At 38.2% G+C, this 15,413-nt stretch overlaps 1 protein-coding gene across 1 annotated transcript; it reads right to left on the bottom strand.

Annotated features, from left to right (window-relative positions):
* Positions 1-1,676: 1,676 nt before the first annotated feature.
* Positions 1,677-15,350, bottom strand: spi2 (Spi-2 proto-oncogene). Its single transcript, XM_062064800.1, has 5 exons — positions 15,179-15,350; positions 15,031-15,103; positions 14,856-14,950; positions 9,085-9,235; positions 1,677-2,696 (listed from the first exon to the last, which is right to left on the bottom strand). The coding sequence occupies exons 1-5, from the start codon at positions 15,179-15,181 to the stop codon at positions 2,371-2,373; spliced, it is 648 nt and encodes a 215-aa protein (XP_061920784.1). The 5' UTR covers positions 15,182-15,350; the 3' UTR covers positions 1,677-2,370.
* Positions 15,351-15,413: the final 63 nt, after the last annotated feature.

Genomic DNA, 15,413 nt, shown 5'->3' with positions numbered 1-15,413 from the left:
GCTGCTGTTGAGCGCTGCTCAGCCCCCACAACCCCGGAGGAATAAAGCAGTGGTGAAGGCGTTGATTTGGGGAGGGGTGTGTGCGTGCATGTATGCCCAATTAACTTGGGTGAGATGTTGGATTGTCTTTATGGGCCGAGGCCGGCCCCAAGAGTTCAAGAGTTCAAGAGTCCGACCCAGGTGCTTTTGAAGAAAAGGGAAAGGTCAAAAGCGTCCATCTTTGAGGAGTCCTCGGGGGAGTGTTTTCAAACAGCCTGTTCCTCAAGGCCATTCGAGGGAGTCAAATCGTAGATTAAGATGTTGTTTTTTTCTTCGAGCAGTCAAAACAATGACATTCCTGCTCTATATGCTGGCTCTGACAATTCCAATTTATTCTTTCTGTAACATCATCAAGATCGAATCTACCTTGCGATTCAAATCAGCAATCGCTCCAGTCTGTGATCCCACAGCACGACCCAATCCTTCCATTGCGTTGAACAGCCTGTTGGCCCCTTGAGTGGCTGCCATCGTCTTCCGAATTTGACGATACACCAGAGCAATGCCCAGCCCAATCAGCAAATGCCCTGCGATCACAGCTCCAAATAGGTAGATGTCTTCCACGTCCTCGATGGAAAGGACTGAGAGGCACATGATTCTCCAAGTATTCCAGGAATCTCTCACGTACCCCGCAGCAATGGTTCCATCAGGGCAGCCAGGCTCCCCCGAGCCTCTTTTCCTTGTCGAAAAGACTGTGTCAATTGCGTCGAGAGTCCAGTTGATCAAATTCATTTTGATGTTTAGATTTGAGGACAGCTCAAGAAAAGAGGCTTCAAAATAGTTCAAACAAGACAAAAACAAAGAGAGCAAGCAGGGAGGGAAGGAGGGAGCGGAGAGAGATGCGACCGCCCTCACCAGTGGCAAGACAGAAAACAGAAAACAGAAAACAAAAAAAGTATCGAACAATTTACGTGAAAACACATGTGATCGACATTGCCGACCGATTAATACATTTTAATGCCGATCCCCCTCTGCCTGACACTTCATTTATTTTTAGTCCCACGGCTAAGTAGCAGCAAGTTATGTGTCTCCTCCATACAGTGTGACATTACTGCATTTCTTTGTATCTTACAGTACGTAACATTATCACTGGAGGACAAGGCAGCTACCGCCAAGACCGGTAATACCACACTACCTTGGCCGCACTCACTCTTTAGAGCACAGTCACAACTTACTGGCCACTAAACCTGCAGAAAATGTATATCCTCAGGTTTCTCTGTGTTTACATTTTCACACGTTGCACTATTTTGTTACACTTTTGTTACATTTCTTGTGTATTCCTTATTTTTGCACCTTCATGCACGAGTAATTTTCAATGGTTGTGTTGACATTAATTTCCTTTCTGCCTTGGTAGCTGAGAGGGATTATAATCAGAGGGTCACATTTTAAACAAAAATGATTTTTTTTTCTCCTGGTGCTTAATTTTGATAGGTCATAAAAATACCAATAATTCTCAATATCAACTGCAAAAAAAAAAAAACTTACAGCGTGATGCAGTTATTACCCCAGCCCAAGTTAAGGTTTTTAAATATTTTCAAAATACCTTTTCTGAGCCTTAATCTTTTTTATTGACAAACAGACCGCCCCCACCCCCACCCACCTTGTCCAAATCTCTTCAAATTTGAGAAAATGGTGCTATTATGGTTTTAATGTTCAGGGGCGCCGAAAAGGGGGGGTAAAGGAGACGGATTCTAGGGGCCCATGATGGAGGGGGGCCCAGAGAGGCCCCTAATTATGATGAAATTATAATGTTGCCGCTGTGTTGGGGGCCCTGTAAAGATTCTTTTCATGGGGCCCAAAATCCCTAGCGGCGCCCCTATTAATGTTGGTAATGTTTTATTAATGTTCACATCCGTAGGGATGTGTGGATTGATGCTGAAATAGCAACATCACCAATGTTGTATTGTTTTGACAGCACAAATGTAGCACAAATGTTTGGAACAAGTTTAAAGGGATTTGGCCAAGGCACTGTAAAAAAAAAAAAAAATCTGTAGATTTTACGGCAACATTTTATCATAAAATTTACAATGGATTTTACACCGATTTACTGTAATATTCTGTCGACTTTGCTGCCTGTTTTTTTACTATAAAATCTACAGTGATTTTTTTTACATGCATTACTGTAAATGAAAATGGACTTTTATTTTCATGGTAAAATTCTGGCGACTGAGCTGCCGATTTTTTACTGTAAAATCTACAGACTTTTTTTTTTTTTTTTTACAGCATGTGAATGATAAAACATTATTAACATTGAAAGCATAATATCACAACTGCTTTTGGACGGCACAAGCGTAACACAAATGTAACGAAAACACAAATGGAACAAGAAAAAGTTCACACATGTGGTTTGCATGTCACGTCTCCATGGTGACGCCTGTGAAGCAGCGTCAGGGTCTTTTCGCTGAACTGGTATGTCAGCTTCTTTTTCACCTTGAAAATCTCGCCGGACCGCGCGTAGTTCCTCAGGGCACGGGACATCTTCTGGTACGTCATCGGCCTCTTGTTGCCCTTCCTCTGCCCCCACAGTTCCGCCAGCTGGTCCTTGTTGCGGGCGGAGAAGCGAAAAACGCCCTCGGCCGCCGGGACCCAGGACACGCAGTGGGCCATGGCCGGGTTCTCCAGCATCTCGAACAGGAAGTGGAACAGACGAACTTTCCTACCTGCGAGCCGGAAGAAGCAGTAAGTGTCTTGATGGATTCCCACAACACTTTGTGAAATGATCACACGCTGTTCATAGGGCCCCGTTTTGTGTGAAGAAGTGCATGTTAAATGTCAAAAATGTTTAACAGGGCACTTTAAATGACAATTTACCTCAAATGTATTCCTAGCCCCTTCCTGCTGGGTCACTGATAAGAATATAACGGCAAATTTCACTGACACTGTCACTGTTCCTTTTGGTGGTCTTGTAAGGTAAGGCAGTCCTACCTGGTTTTGTCCGGAAGGGTTGCGAATTTATGTTTTAAATATGTAAATGTATTTATTTTGCACCATTAAAATTATTTAATGAACAATTTATTTCCCATAAGTTTGTTTTTGTACAAAACAGGCATAAAAATAAATCCAAGTTTAATTCAACTTGAGCCCAAATAAAATTATGCTTAGGGCCCCAATTTAGCCAGCTGGTGACACCACAAGTCAATGTATGTGCCAGCACTTTGATAAAGAAGGTGAGAAACACTCCTCGCTCTCCACTCATTGCCGTCTTTGCCAACACGATTTATTTCTACGTATTTCACATTGTTTTCTGCACTACATTTACTCCGTTACATTTACTCAAGTAACGTTTTGGATAATTTAGTTCTGTAGGAGTCATTTCGCTGCAACATTACTTGTACTTTTACTTGAGTATTTTTGTGAAAAATAAACTACTTTTACAATGATTTTCATTCCAATCTATACAGTTATTTATATCAACACTATATTTACTCATTATAGACTCCTTATAAAGCAGAGCTGGGCAAATATTTTGACTCGGAGGCCACATTGAGAGAAAAAAATGTGCCTGGGGGGCCAAGGTGTATGTGTGTATAAATTATATGTACACATTTAGCTGTAAAAATCTGCTGTACAGTATGTGTGTTTGGGTCCCTTTTTTTCAGGAACATTAATACCAAAAGTCCCAATGTCCGACAGAGTTCTAAAAACGTTACGACAGACCACCTCAAAAAAAACCAATTGGATTTTACAGTTTTTTTACTGAATGGGACACCCAAAATGTACATAAGATAAAGAAAGTGGGAATTACAATATTAACTATGAAATATATATAATTAGTTTTGGTATCTGTGTGCCGAGCGAGAACAGGTCAGGTGACCTGGTGAGCCATCTTTGAACTGGAAGCACACTGGATCTTTTTTTTCTGAATATTAACAATATATAAACGTCACTCCTCTTTTACTTCTCAGACCAACTCCTTGATAGTTGTGTATCTTTTATAATCAAGCAAAACACAACAAAAATGTAAAAAACAGGCCCAAGTGTAATAAACACCTACAATATAAAAAATTTAAAGCCTTCTGTAAGTGATATAATGAAGTCAACACATGATATAAGTGTCTATTTTAGCTATATTAGATCACCTCAAAAAAACGGAATGGAATTTTACAGTTTTTTACTGAATGTGACACCCAAAATGTACATTAAGATAAAGAAAGTGGGATTTACAACATTAACTATGAACAATAAAACACTGAATATTAACAATATATAAACGTCGCTCCTCTTTTACTTCTCAGACCAACTCCTCGATAGTTGTGTATCTTTTACAATCAAGCAAAACACAACAAAAATGTAAAAAACAGCAAAATATGAAGGCCAAGTGTAATAAACACCTACAATATAAAAATGTTTACTTCTCAGACCAACTCCTCGATAGTTGTGTATCATTTACAATCAAGCAAAACACAACAACAATGTAAAAAACAGCAAAATATGAAGGCCAAGTGTAATAAACCCCTACAATATAAAAAAAATGAAATCCTTCTATAAGTGATATAATGAAGTCAACACATGATATAAGTGTCTATATTAGCTGTATTAGCTATATTAAGCCACCTCAAAAAAACGGAATGGGTTTTTACAGTTTTTTTACTGAATGGGACACCCAAAATGTACATTAAGATAAAAAAAAAGTGGGATTTACAATATTAACTATGAACAATAAAACACTGAATATTAACAATATATAAACGTCGCTCCTCTTTTACTTCTCAGACCAACTCCTCGATAGTTGTGTATCTTTTACAATCAAGCAAAACACAACAAAAATGTAAAAAACAGCAAAATATGAAGGCCAAGTGTAATAAACACCTACAATATAAAAATGTTTACTTCTCAGACCAACTCCTCGATAGTTGTGTATATTTTACAATCAAGCAAAAGACAACAAAAATGTAAAAAACAGCAAAATATGAAGGCCAAGTCTAGTAAACACCTACAATATAAAAAAAATGAAATCCTTCTACAAGTGATATAATGAAGTCAACACATGATATAAGTGTCTATATTAGCTGTATTAGCTATATTAAACCAACTCAAAAAAACGGAATGGGTTTTTACAGTTTTTTACTGAATGGGACACCCAAAATGTACATTAAGATAAAAATTAAAGTGGGATTTACAATATGAATTATGAACAATAAAACACTGAATATTAACAATATATAAACGTCGCTCCTCTTTTACTTCTCAGACCAACTCCTCGATAGTTGTGTATCTTTTACAATCAAGCAAAACACAACAAAAATGTAAAAAACAGCAAAATATGAAGGCCAAGTGTAATAAACACCTACAATATAAAAATGTTTACTTCTCAGACCAACTCCTCGATAGTTGTGTATATTTTACAATCAAGCAAAAGACAACAAAAATGTAAAAAACAGCAAAATATGAAGGCCAAGTGTAATAAACACCTACAATATAAGAAAAAAAATCCTTCTATAAGTGATATAATGAAGTCAACACATGATATAAGTGTCTATATTAGCTGTATTAGCTATATTAAACCACCTCAAAAAAACGGAATGGGTTTTTACAGTTTTTTACTGAATGGGACACCCAAAATGTACATTAAGATTAAAAAAAAGTGGGATTTACAATATTAACTATGAACAATAAAACACTGAATATTAACAATATATAAACGTCGCTCCTCTTTTACTTCTCAGACCAACTCCTCGATAGTTGTGTATCTTTTACAATCAAGCAAAACACAACGAAAATGTAAAAAACAGCAAAATATGAAGGCCAAGTGTAATAAACACCTACAATATAAAAATGTTTACTTCTCAGACCAACTCCTTGATAGTTGTGTATCATTTACAATCAAGCAAAACACAACAAAAATTAAAAAAACAGCAAAATATGAAGGCCAAGTGTAGTAAAAGCCTACAATATAAAAAAAATGAAATCCTTCTATAAGTGATATAATGACATCAACACATGATATAAGTGTCTATATTAGCTGTATTAGCTATATTAAACCAACTCAAAAAAACGGAATGGGTTTTTACAGTTTTTTACTGAATGGGACACCCAAAATGTACATTAAGATAAAAAAAAAGTGGGATTTACAATATGAACTATGAACAATAAAACACTGAATATTAACAATATATAAACGTCGCTCCTCTTTTACTTCTCAGACCAACTCCTCGATAGTTGTGTATCTTTTACAATCAAGCAAAACACAACAAAAATGTAAAAAACAGCAAAATATGAAGGCCAAGTGTAATAAACACCTACAATATAAAAATGTTTACTTCTCAGACCAACTCCTCGATAGTTGTGTATATTTTACAATCAAGCAAAAGACAACAAAAATGTAAAAAACAGCAAAATATGAAGGCCAAGTGTAATAAACACCTACAATATAAGAAAAAAAATCCTTCTATAAGTGATATAATGAAGTCAACACATGATATAAGTGTCTATATTAGCTGTATTAGCTATACTAAACCACCTAAAAAAAACGGAATGGGTTTTTACAGTTTTTTACTGAATGGGACACCCAAAATGTACATTAAGATAAAGAAAGTGGGATTTACAATATTAACTATGAACAATAAAACACTGAATATTAACAATATATAAACGTCGCTCCTCTTTTACTTCTCAAACCAACTCCTCGATAGTTGTGTATCTTTTACAATCAAGCAAAACACAACAAAAATGTAAAAAACAGCAAAATATGAAGGCCAAGTGTAATAAACACCTACAATATGATATATTATCACGTAAAAATCTGCTTCCGCGTCTGTTTCTGACACACACGGTTCGGGCTGGCTGCTCTGAAAACAAACCCCGCCCACTCTACTTTGTTCCTGGTCTGAGCTGCTGTGACGTAGATTACCGTAATAACTCCTATAACACCCAAAAGCGCAGATTTCAACCACTAAAATACTTTCTATAGTTCAAGACTTACGGTCATTTAAAAACAGCACTGCACATCATAATGGCAGCTACAGTTTTGATGTTAAAGGTCTGAAATAATGATTTAAAACGTACGGTGGGCCGGATTGAAAATCATAACGGGCCGCATGTGGCCGTATTTTGCCCAGGTCTGTTATAGAGACTTCTTCCAGCAGGCACTGTCACATGACTCTGTTTCACCAATCCAACGGAAGCACTAATGACCTTTGACTCTACTTCACCAATTAAATGCAGCCTGGCAGTCACATGACCTCACCAACAGTGTATGCTGTAAAAGGTGACATGACGTCAGACAAGACCGCACAACACTTTAGTGTTTACTTTACAACTACGAAAAAAACATTTATAGCATTTATGTATGACTGGCTGAGTGCGGTCATGTGACTGACAAGCTCTGTTTGATTGGTGAAATGCAGTCGAACGTCACTCGTGCTTACGTTGGATTGGTGGAACAGAGTCATGCGTCTTTACAAGCAGTGACCAATTGATCATAAATGAATATAATGATGATATAAATAAATGCAGCCTTAATGTTGTCCGTATATAACAGCCTTTTTAAAAACGTTTGAAATTTTGAAGAATAGCTACTATGATTGCAGCAGCTAATTTCTTTTTGTTTTACATCATTTTTTAGAGCAGTGGTTCTTAACCTGGGTTCGATCGAACCCTAGGGATTCGGTGAGTCGGCCTTAGGGGTTCGGCGGAGGTCAAAACACACCCGACTCATCGTGTAAATACAAACTTCTCCCTATCGGCATATTATGGATACGGCAACAGCAGAAGTCCGACTGATTTGCAGGTGTGTAATTTGTTGTGAGTTTATGCACTGTGTTGGTTTTGTTGTTTGAACAAGGTGATGTTCATGCACGGTTCATTTTGTGCACCAGTAAAAAAACATGGTAACACTTTAGTATGGGGAACATATTCACCATTAATTAGTTGCTTATTAACATGCAAATTAGTAACATATTGGCTATTAACTAGTCATTATTAAGTACTTATTAATGCCTTATTCGGCATGGCCTTATTATTACCCTACCCCTCTAACCCTGGCCCTAACCCTAACCCTAACCAAATAACTCTAAATGAAGTCTTTGTTACTTAGAATATGTTCCCCTAGTGTCCAAAAAACTCAAAATTAAGTCTTTGTTACTTAGAATATGTTCCCCATACTAAAGTGTTACCAAAAACATATAACTTTGTCTTGAATTTGAAAAAAACCATTGTATTTTTCACTAAAGAAGGGTTCGGTGAATGCGCATATGAAACTGGTGGGGTTCGGTACCTCCAAGGCTAAGAACCACTGTTTTAGAGGGAACAAATGTACATAGACTTGATAAGAATATAAAGATATCTTAGTTAAAATAATACGAAACTTAAGAAAGATAATTTTTTATATATTTTATTTTTTTTACAAAAAAGCTTGTGAGAACCTATACCTTTTTTATGGAGTACCTAACTAACCAAATGAACAATCAATGTTACATAATTAGTCATTGTGAAAAATATAAACATTTTAAAAATGTGTATGTTCTGTTTAATCCCCAAAGGTTACATACGCTATATATTTATAGGTTTAAGAAATGTAATTGTGAGCAAGTTTCATCAGTTGGATTAACATGAATTCTTATGGGGAAAATGGCTTCCGTTTCATTTTTTTTTTTGTTGGACATTTAGGAACACGTTGCCACCAAAAATCGAGGTAGCATTTTATTGTTGTATTTGCCGTGACACTTAGTAGAGATGGGTTATGTTTAGCTGCCATTTAAACTGTGCAACATGTAACACTTGCCAATGCAAATGTGCCGGGCAGGTGACAGGAGATGAGCAGCCCAAAGCCAGCACCCAAATCAGTGGCATCAGGTTTCACCTCCATTGTGTTCCTGACCCGCCAGCACAGCTGCACCAATCGCTCGCTGTCAATCATTTCCTCAAAAGTCAGCATTCCCAGAAAATCACTGGTTGGTTTGGCGAGAGAGCGGCAAACGCTTGCTGTTATCTGCCAGATATGTAAAAAGAGTGCAGCCCGGCACACTTTCATTGTGTGTTACTGTCAGCGTGTGTTTGCTCTCTGCTGCAAACACCTCGGCAATAAAAACATTCAAAAGGAGAACTCACCGCTGCCAGCCTCTGCTGCCTGATGTTTGACTAGTTGTCTCGTTGACACAAAGTCTGGCTGCGGGCCGTGCGTTGGTCCCGCGGCCGTTATTTGGCTGAAGGCTGCTGCTGAGGGGTCGCAGGTCGGCGGCTGAGCGGAAGCTTGGATGCTCTTGCAAAAACAGAACGAGCAAAATGTTAAAAAGTATTTATTTAGATTTTTTTTATTTGCTCACCTGAACAAAAATTAATAGAATGAGAAATGCACTGGCAAAGACGATAAGGCTGCGGTCTCAAACTTGCGGTCCGAACGCCATTTGCGGCCCAAAGGCCCATATTTTGTGGCCCTCTACTTAACTCAAGAGTTTAGTGCAATTAAACCCGCTCACTCTAGGCAGCTAATAGTTCAATATTTTATGGCAATTTTTAATCCCAATGGACCGCAAGTGTCAAACTCAAGGCCCGGGGGCCTGCCACATTTTTTTTTGTGGTCCACCACATTATTCTATGTGGTTCGCCACATCATTTTGTGTTGTCTGCCACATCATTTTATGTGGTCTGCCACATCATTTTGTGTTGTCTGCCACATCATTTTGTGTTGTCTGCCACATCATTTTATGTGGTCTGCCACTTCATTTTATGTCGCCCGCCACATCTTTTAGTGTGGTCTGCCACTTCATTTTATGTTGTCTGCTACTTTATTTTATGTGGTCCGCCACATTACTTTATGTGGTCCGCCACTTCATTTTATGTCGCCCGCCACATCTTTTAGTGTGGTCTGCCACTTCATTTTATGTTGTCTGCTACTTTATTTTATGTGGTCCGCCACATTATTTCATGTGGTCCGCAACTTCATTTTATGTCGCCCGCCACATCATTTTGTGTGGTCTGCCACTTCATTTTATGGGGTCTGCCACTTAATTTTATGTAGTCCGCCGCATCTTTTTATGGGGTCTGCCACCTCATTTTATGTAGTCCACCACTTCTTTTTATGTGGTCTACCACTTCTTTTTATGTGGTCTACCACTTAATTTTATGGGGTCTGACACTTCATTTCAAGTAGTACACCACTTAATTTTACGGGGTCTGCCACTTCATTTTATGTAGTCCGCCATATTCTTTTATGTGGCCCGCCACGACATTTATGTGGCAGACCACCTTATTTTATGTGGCCCGCCACATTATTTTATGTCACCCACCACGTCGTTTTATGTGGTCGGCCATGTAATTTTTTATGGTCCCCCACATTATTTTCGTGGCCCACCGCATCATTTTATGAGGTCCGCCACAAGATTTTATGTCGCCCGCCATGTGTTATGTGATGTGCCACATAATTTTTTATTGACCACCAAATTATTTAAATGTGGCCCACCACATTGTTTTATGAGGTCTGCCACATTTTTTTATGGTCCACCACATTACTTATTGTGGTCCGACACATCAATTTATGTGGCCTGCCACATTGTTTTATGAGGTCTGACACATTTTTTTATGGTACGCCACATTATTTTTTGTAGTGCAACACATCGTTTTACGTGGCCTGCCACATTTTTTTACGTGGTCCGCCACATTTTTTTTTATGGTTCACCACATTTTTTTTGTGGGCCACCTCTTCATTTTAGGTGGCCTGCAACTTCATGTATGTGGCCTGCGAAAAGCCGGAAATGATAAAACATTTCTGGCTAAATTAGTTTGTTCTTTCAATTTGAAAGAAACTTGTACTGCATGCATTTGCATATGTTCCACACTTGAATAATATCTGATCATGCAAAAAAGATGTCACAAGCATTTTTTTTAATCAGAAAGAAATCCTTAATCATCTGCTTGTCACCTTGACTCTAAGTTATCCATCAACCTGTTACTAAAAAATTAAATAGTCAAATACTAAGGCAAATTGTGGAACAAGGCTATTATATGTTTATATCCACATGTATATATTTACATACGGCCCCATGAGGGCTGCCATAATTGTAAATTGGCCCTCAATAAAAACGAGTTTGACATCCTTGCACGAGTCAATGAATCCAATAACGGTGCAAACAAAAAAATTACAGCACAACAAACACACAAAGAGATGTACTTTCCGTTCCGTAAGATCCAACAAAAACGAATGAAACCGACACAATTTTTCAAATAAGAAATCATGTGAATCTAATAATTTCCTTCCAGACACCAAACATATGAACACAAAAGACATATTATAGAGAAAAAATACAGATTTACATGCAGGAAACAATGTGAAAAAATATCGTCCCTTACCATATCGCGCTTGGAAGTTTGCGGCTTCACTCTATGGTGGATTTTTAAAGCACACCCTACATATTTTTAGTAGTGTTGTCAAATAATTATTTCTTTAAAATCAGATTAATCCCATTTGGGATTTTTGATTCATCGCGATCAATTGCAGTAACTTACTTGCTTGCATAATTTAAATTAACTGTACCCCGGTAGTTTGACACCAAACTAGTGTTGTCCCAATACCAATATTTTGGTACCGGTACCAAAATGTGTTTTGGTACTTTTCTATACTTTTTCAAATAAAGGGGACCACAAAAAATTGCATTATTGGCTTTATTTTAACAAAAAATCTTACGATACATTAAACATATGTTTCATATTGCAAATTTGTCCTTATATAAAATAGTGAACATACAAGACAACTTTTCTTTTAGTAGTAAGTAAGCAAACAAAGACTCCTAATTTAGTCTGCTGACATATGCAGTAACATATTGTGTCATTTTCCATTCTATTAATTTGTCAAAAATACTAAGGACAAGTGTTAGAAAATGAAGTATTCATCTACTTTTTCATTAACTGTTAATATCTGCTTACCTTCTGTTTTAACATGTTCTATATACACTTATGTTAAAATGTAATAATCACTTATTCTTCTGTTGTTTGGATACTTTACATTAGTTTTGGATGGTGCCACAAATTTGGGTATCGATCCAATACCAAGTAGTTACAGGATTATACATTGGTCATATTCATAGTTCTCATGTGTCCAGGGACATATTTCCTGTGTTTATAAACATAATATGAAATGTAAAAAAAACGAAAAAAGATTTTGTGATGCTGAAAAATATCGATGTAATCATAGTAGTATCAACTAGATACGCTCCTGTACTTGGTATCATTACAGTGGATGTCAGTCACTTTTTAGAGGCAGTATAGTAGCGAATATGATTCATTAGTATCGTGGTACTATACGAGTACCGGTGTACCGTACAACCCTACACCAAACACTTGAATACTAATCTGTGTTTATTAATGATTAATGCAAACATGTTTAGTGATTTATTGCATGAGGTAATGCAGTTTATTTGACAGCCCTAATGTTTTGCCTAAATTGAGCATTTTCAAGCATGAAATTGGCTGCATTAATTAAAAATATCAATACTACAGTAGCATTAGTCACCAGAGTCATACCAAATATGAGTCATACCAAAGACTATACAAATGGGACCCATTACCTCCCTGCTTGGCACTCAGCATCAAGGGTTGGAATTGGGGGTTAAATCACCAAAAATGATTCCCGGGCGCGGCACCGCTGCTGCCCACTGCTCCCCTCACCTCCCAGGGGGTGAACAAGGGGATGGGTCAAATGCAGAGGACAAATTTCACCACACCTAGTGTGTGTGACAATCATTGGTACTTTAACTTAACTGGATGAAAATAAAACTATTGAAGGGCGCTGTTCAGTATCGCAGTCATCGATTGGCTCAGCCTTAGCGAGCATCCAGTCCCGCCTTCACGAGTGTAAAGGTGACTATGTGGGTGTTATTTCATGTCTAGATGTTTCTGATAATAATAAAAATCTTTTTCAGAAGTTTTTTTTCTCTAGTTAAGAAAATATTCAACGTGTAATCAATAATTCATATACCACCTGGAACCAATTACCTGTGATAAACAAGGGTTTACTATACATATGACGAATGAAAAGTGTAAAAAACGGCGGGTTGCAAAGAGGCCACATTCCTACTTTGCCTCGAGTTTGTTCTTGAATTCAATAGTGTTTCTCACCTTCTTCGTCAAAGTGCTTTCAGACGCAACTTTCTTTCGGCCCCACGATGGATTATTTTGCAGTCGTACTCAGTTAAAAAGAAGTACAGAGACTGAATCACCAATAAGTGGGATTTTTGTTTTTGGCACTGGATTCCACGGAATGATAGGAGGGCAAGCGGACTGGTTTGTTAGGCGCAATGTTTGACTCCTGTGCGCAGATTACGCGCTGTGCGTAGGACCTCAAAATGTATGCCCCATGTTGCGTGAAGAAGCACACGTAAAACGTAATGAGCGCTTCATATGAAATGTTACTGCAAACATATTCTTAGCTCCCTTCCTGCTCCGTCACTGATAACATTATAGCAAATTCCCCTTGACATTCTTAGTGTCCCCCATGGTCAGGGGTCGGCAACCCAAAATGTTGAAAAAGCCATATTGGACCAAAAATACACAAAAAAATATAAGTGATATAATGAAGTCAACACATGATACAAGTGTCTATATTAGCTATATGAGCCTACTATCAAAATGACTATGTGTCGCAGGCTGACACAAAACTTTGTTGACATAATTGTTGAAATGTAATATTTATTCTACCCATTTTTACAACATTGGAAAGCATTAGTAAAACGCAGGCTTGTCAGAGGGTGTGATAACTCCTCTAAATTACTGACTTAGAATGGCCAAATGTATAAATGCGTGTGTCCAAGTTAAAGGAAACGGCAGGCTGTCTTCTTATAATGGATTTATTACAATCTTTGCAAGCTGGGTTACGTTTGCTGTGGTCTGGAACAGCATGGCACACAAACCACTATCAGAAATGCAGCCAATATTACATACAAATAATGTGTCATGAGACGTGCAAATATAAATTAAATACACAAAGGACATAAGTAAAGGAAATTAAATGAGCTTAAATATACCTACAAGTGAGGCATAATGATGCAATATGTACATACAGCTAGCCTAAATAGCATGTTAGCATCGATTAGCTTGCAGTCATGCACTGACCAGACATGCTTGATAAGCACTCCACACAAGTGAATAACATCAACAAAGCTCACCGTTGTGCATTCACACACAGCATAAAATGTTTGATGGACAAAATGAGACAAAGAAGGAGTGGCATAAAATATGTCTTTCTCTGGCATCGTTGGATACAAACTACGGTGAGTTCAAGGACCACGAAAATTAGTAGGACAAACCGGCGCTCGCCAAATACTCTCATCAGAGAATCATGTAAATTATAAACAGTGGGATTTCTAACAATTAGAAAAACCATATTAAAACGAAAATATATTTTTGCCCCCGTCTTTTTCTATTTTCACAAATTTTTGAAAAGCTCCAAGGAGCCACTTAGGCGGCGCTAAAGAGCCACAGGTTGCAAACCCCTGCCCATGGTGCACAGCTTTAATGCTGATCGTTGGAGAATTTTCAAATGTACATTTTGATTCTTATTTTGCACAAAAACATTATTCATGTCCCGTAATTTTGTTTTAGTACAAAGCATTCATCAGAATACATTTTAACTTTGAGTCTAAAAGTATAAGAAGTCATTTCACGTAAATAAGAGATTGTAAAATGTTTGTAACGTGTTGTCTCCAAATAAAGTTATGCTTAGGGCCCAGACTTTAAACGGAATATGGATATTGGGGTAAAATGTTGGCAATTTTTTTTGGCCAAAACCGAATCTTCCCAGAAGTGGAGCATCGGGAAAAAACCGAGGTGCAACTGTTCTGTCCAAAATCTGTTTCCTATGGAACAATGTTGATAATGGAGATGCTCACATGAGGTTGACAAGGCCAACAGAATTGTGTCCAAGTGGTGTCATCAGCACTATTTGCATCCTCCTGCACACCTGCACCCCAGTGCGACGCCTCCTCTGCAGAAAAACCAAACATTTCCCAAGATCCTGAGCGTAACTCGAGTCTCGTATTGATTGACATGAACGCTTCCTCTTACCGCCGCTTACGGTGTTGTGCCTATGGTACTCCTCCAGGAACTCTAAGATCACGTCCAAATCAGACTGCGCGTCCTGGAAAGAAGATTTCAAAATTTGGTCCGTTTTGAGGCGTCATTGTGAGATATTGTCAGCGAGCTTGTTCATTACCATGGCTGAGTCTGAATGGGCCGACAAATATGCCAAGCAGACGTTGAGGGGCTGTTATTATACCTCCCCCGGAGAGTGAGGTTTCGCAGACAGTTTCTGAGCCAGGCGGTAACAATGGGCTCCATGCCGCAACAGCAGCACCAGTGCAGCGCAACCATTGACAAAGCCCCCCGGGCGCTGACCACATCCTCCCCTCTGGGCGAGATAAGGCCGGGCCTGCAGGCCGCCCCTCTCT

Source organism: Entelurus aequoreus, linkage group LG12 (assembly GCF_033978785.1).
Source record: "Entelurus aequoreus isolate RoL-2023_Sb linkage group LG12, RoL_Eaeq_v1.1, whole genome shotgun sequence".
Taxonomy (NCBI): domain Eukaryota; kingdom Metazoa; phylum Chordata; class Actinopteri; order Syngnathiformes; family Syngnathidae; genus Entelurus; species Entelurus aequoreus.
Note: the sequence above shows the minus strand (reverse complement) of the source record. Positions and strands in the feature narration are given on the sequence as shown.

Bases quoted from the DNA above. Each gene is read 5' to 3' on its own strand.
- spi2 (XM_062064800.1), bottom strand. The intron at 9,236-14,855 runs GTGAGCATCTCC...TGTTTTTGCAAG, and splicing joins GTTGGCCTTGTCAACCTCAT to AGCATCCAAGCTTCCGCTCA. The intron at 2,697-9,084 runs GTGAGTTCTCCT...TCCGGCTCGCAG, and splicing joins GGCAGCAGAGGCTGGCAGCG to GTAGGAAAGTTCGTCTGTTC.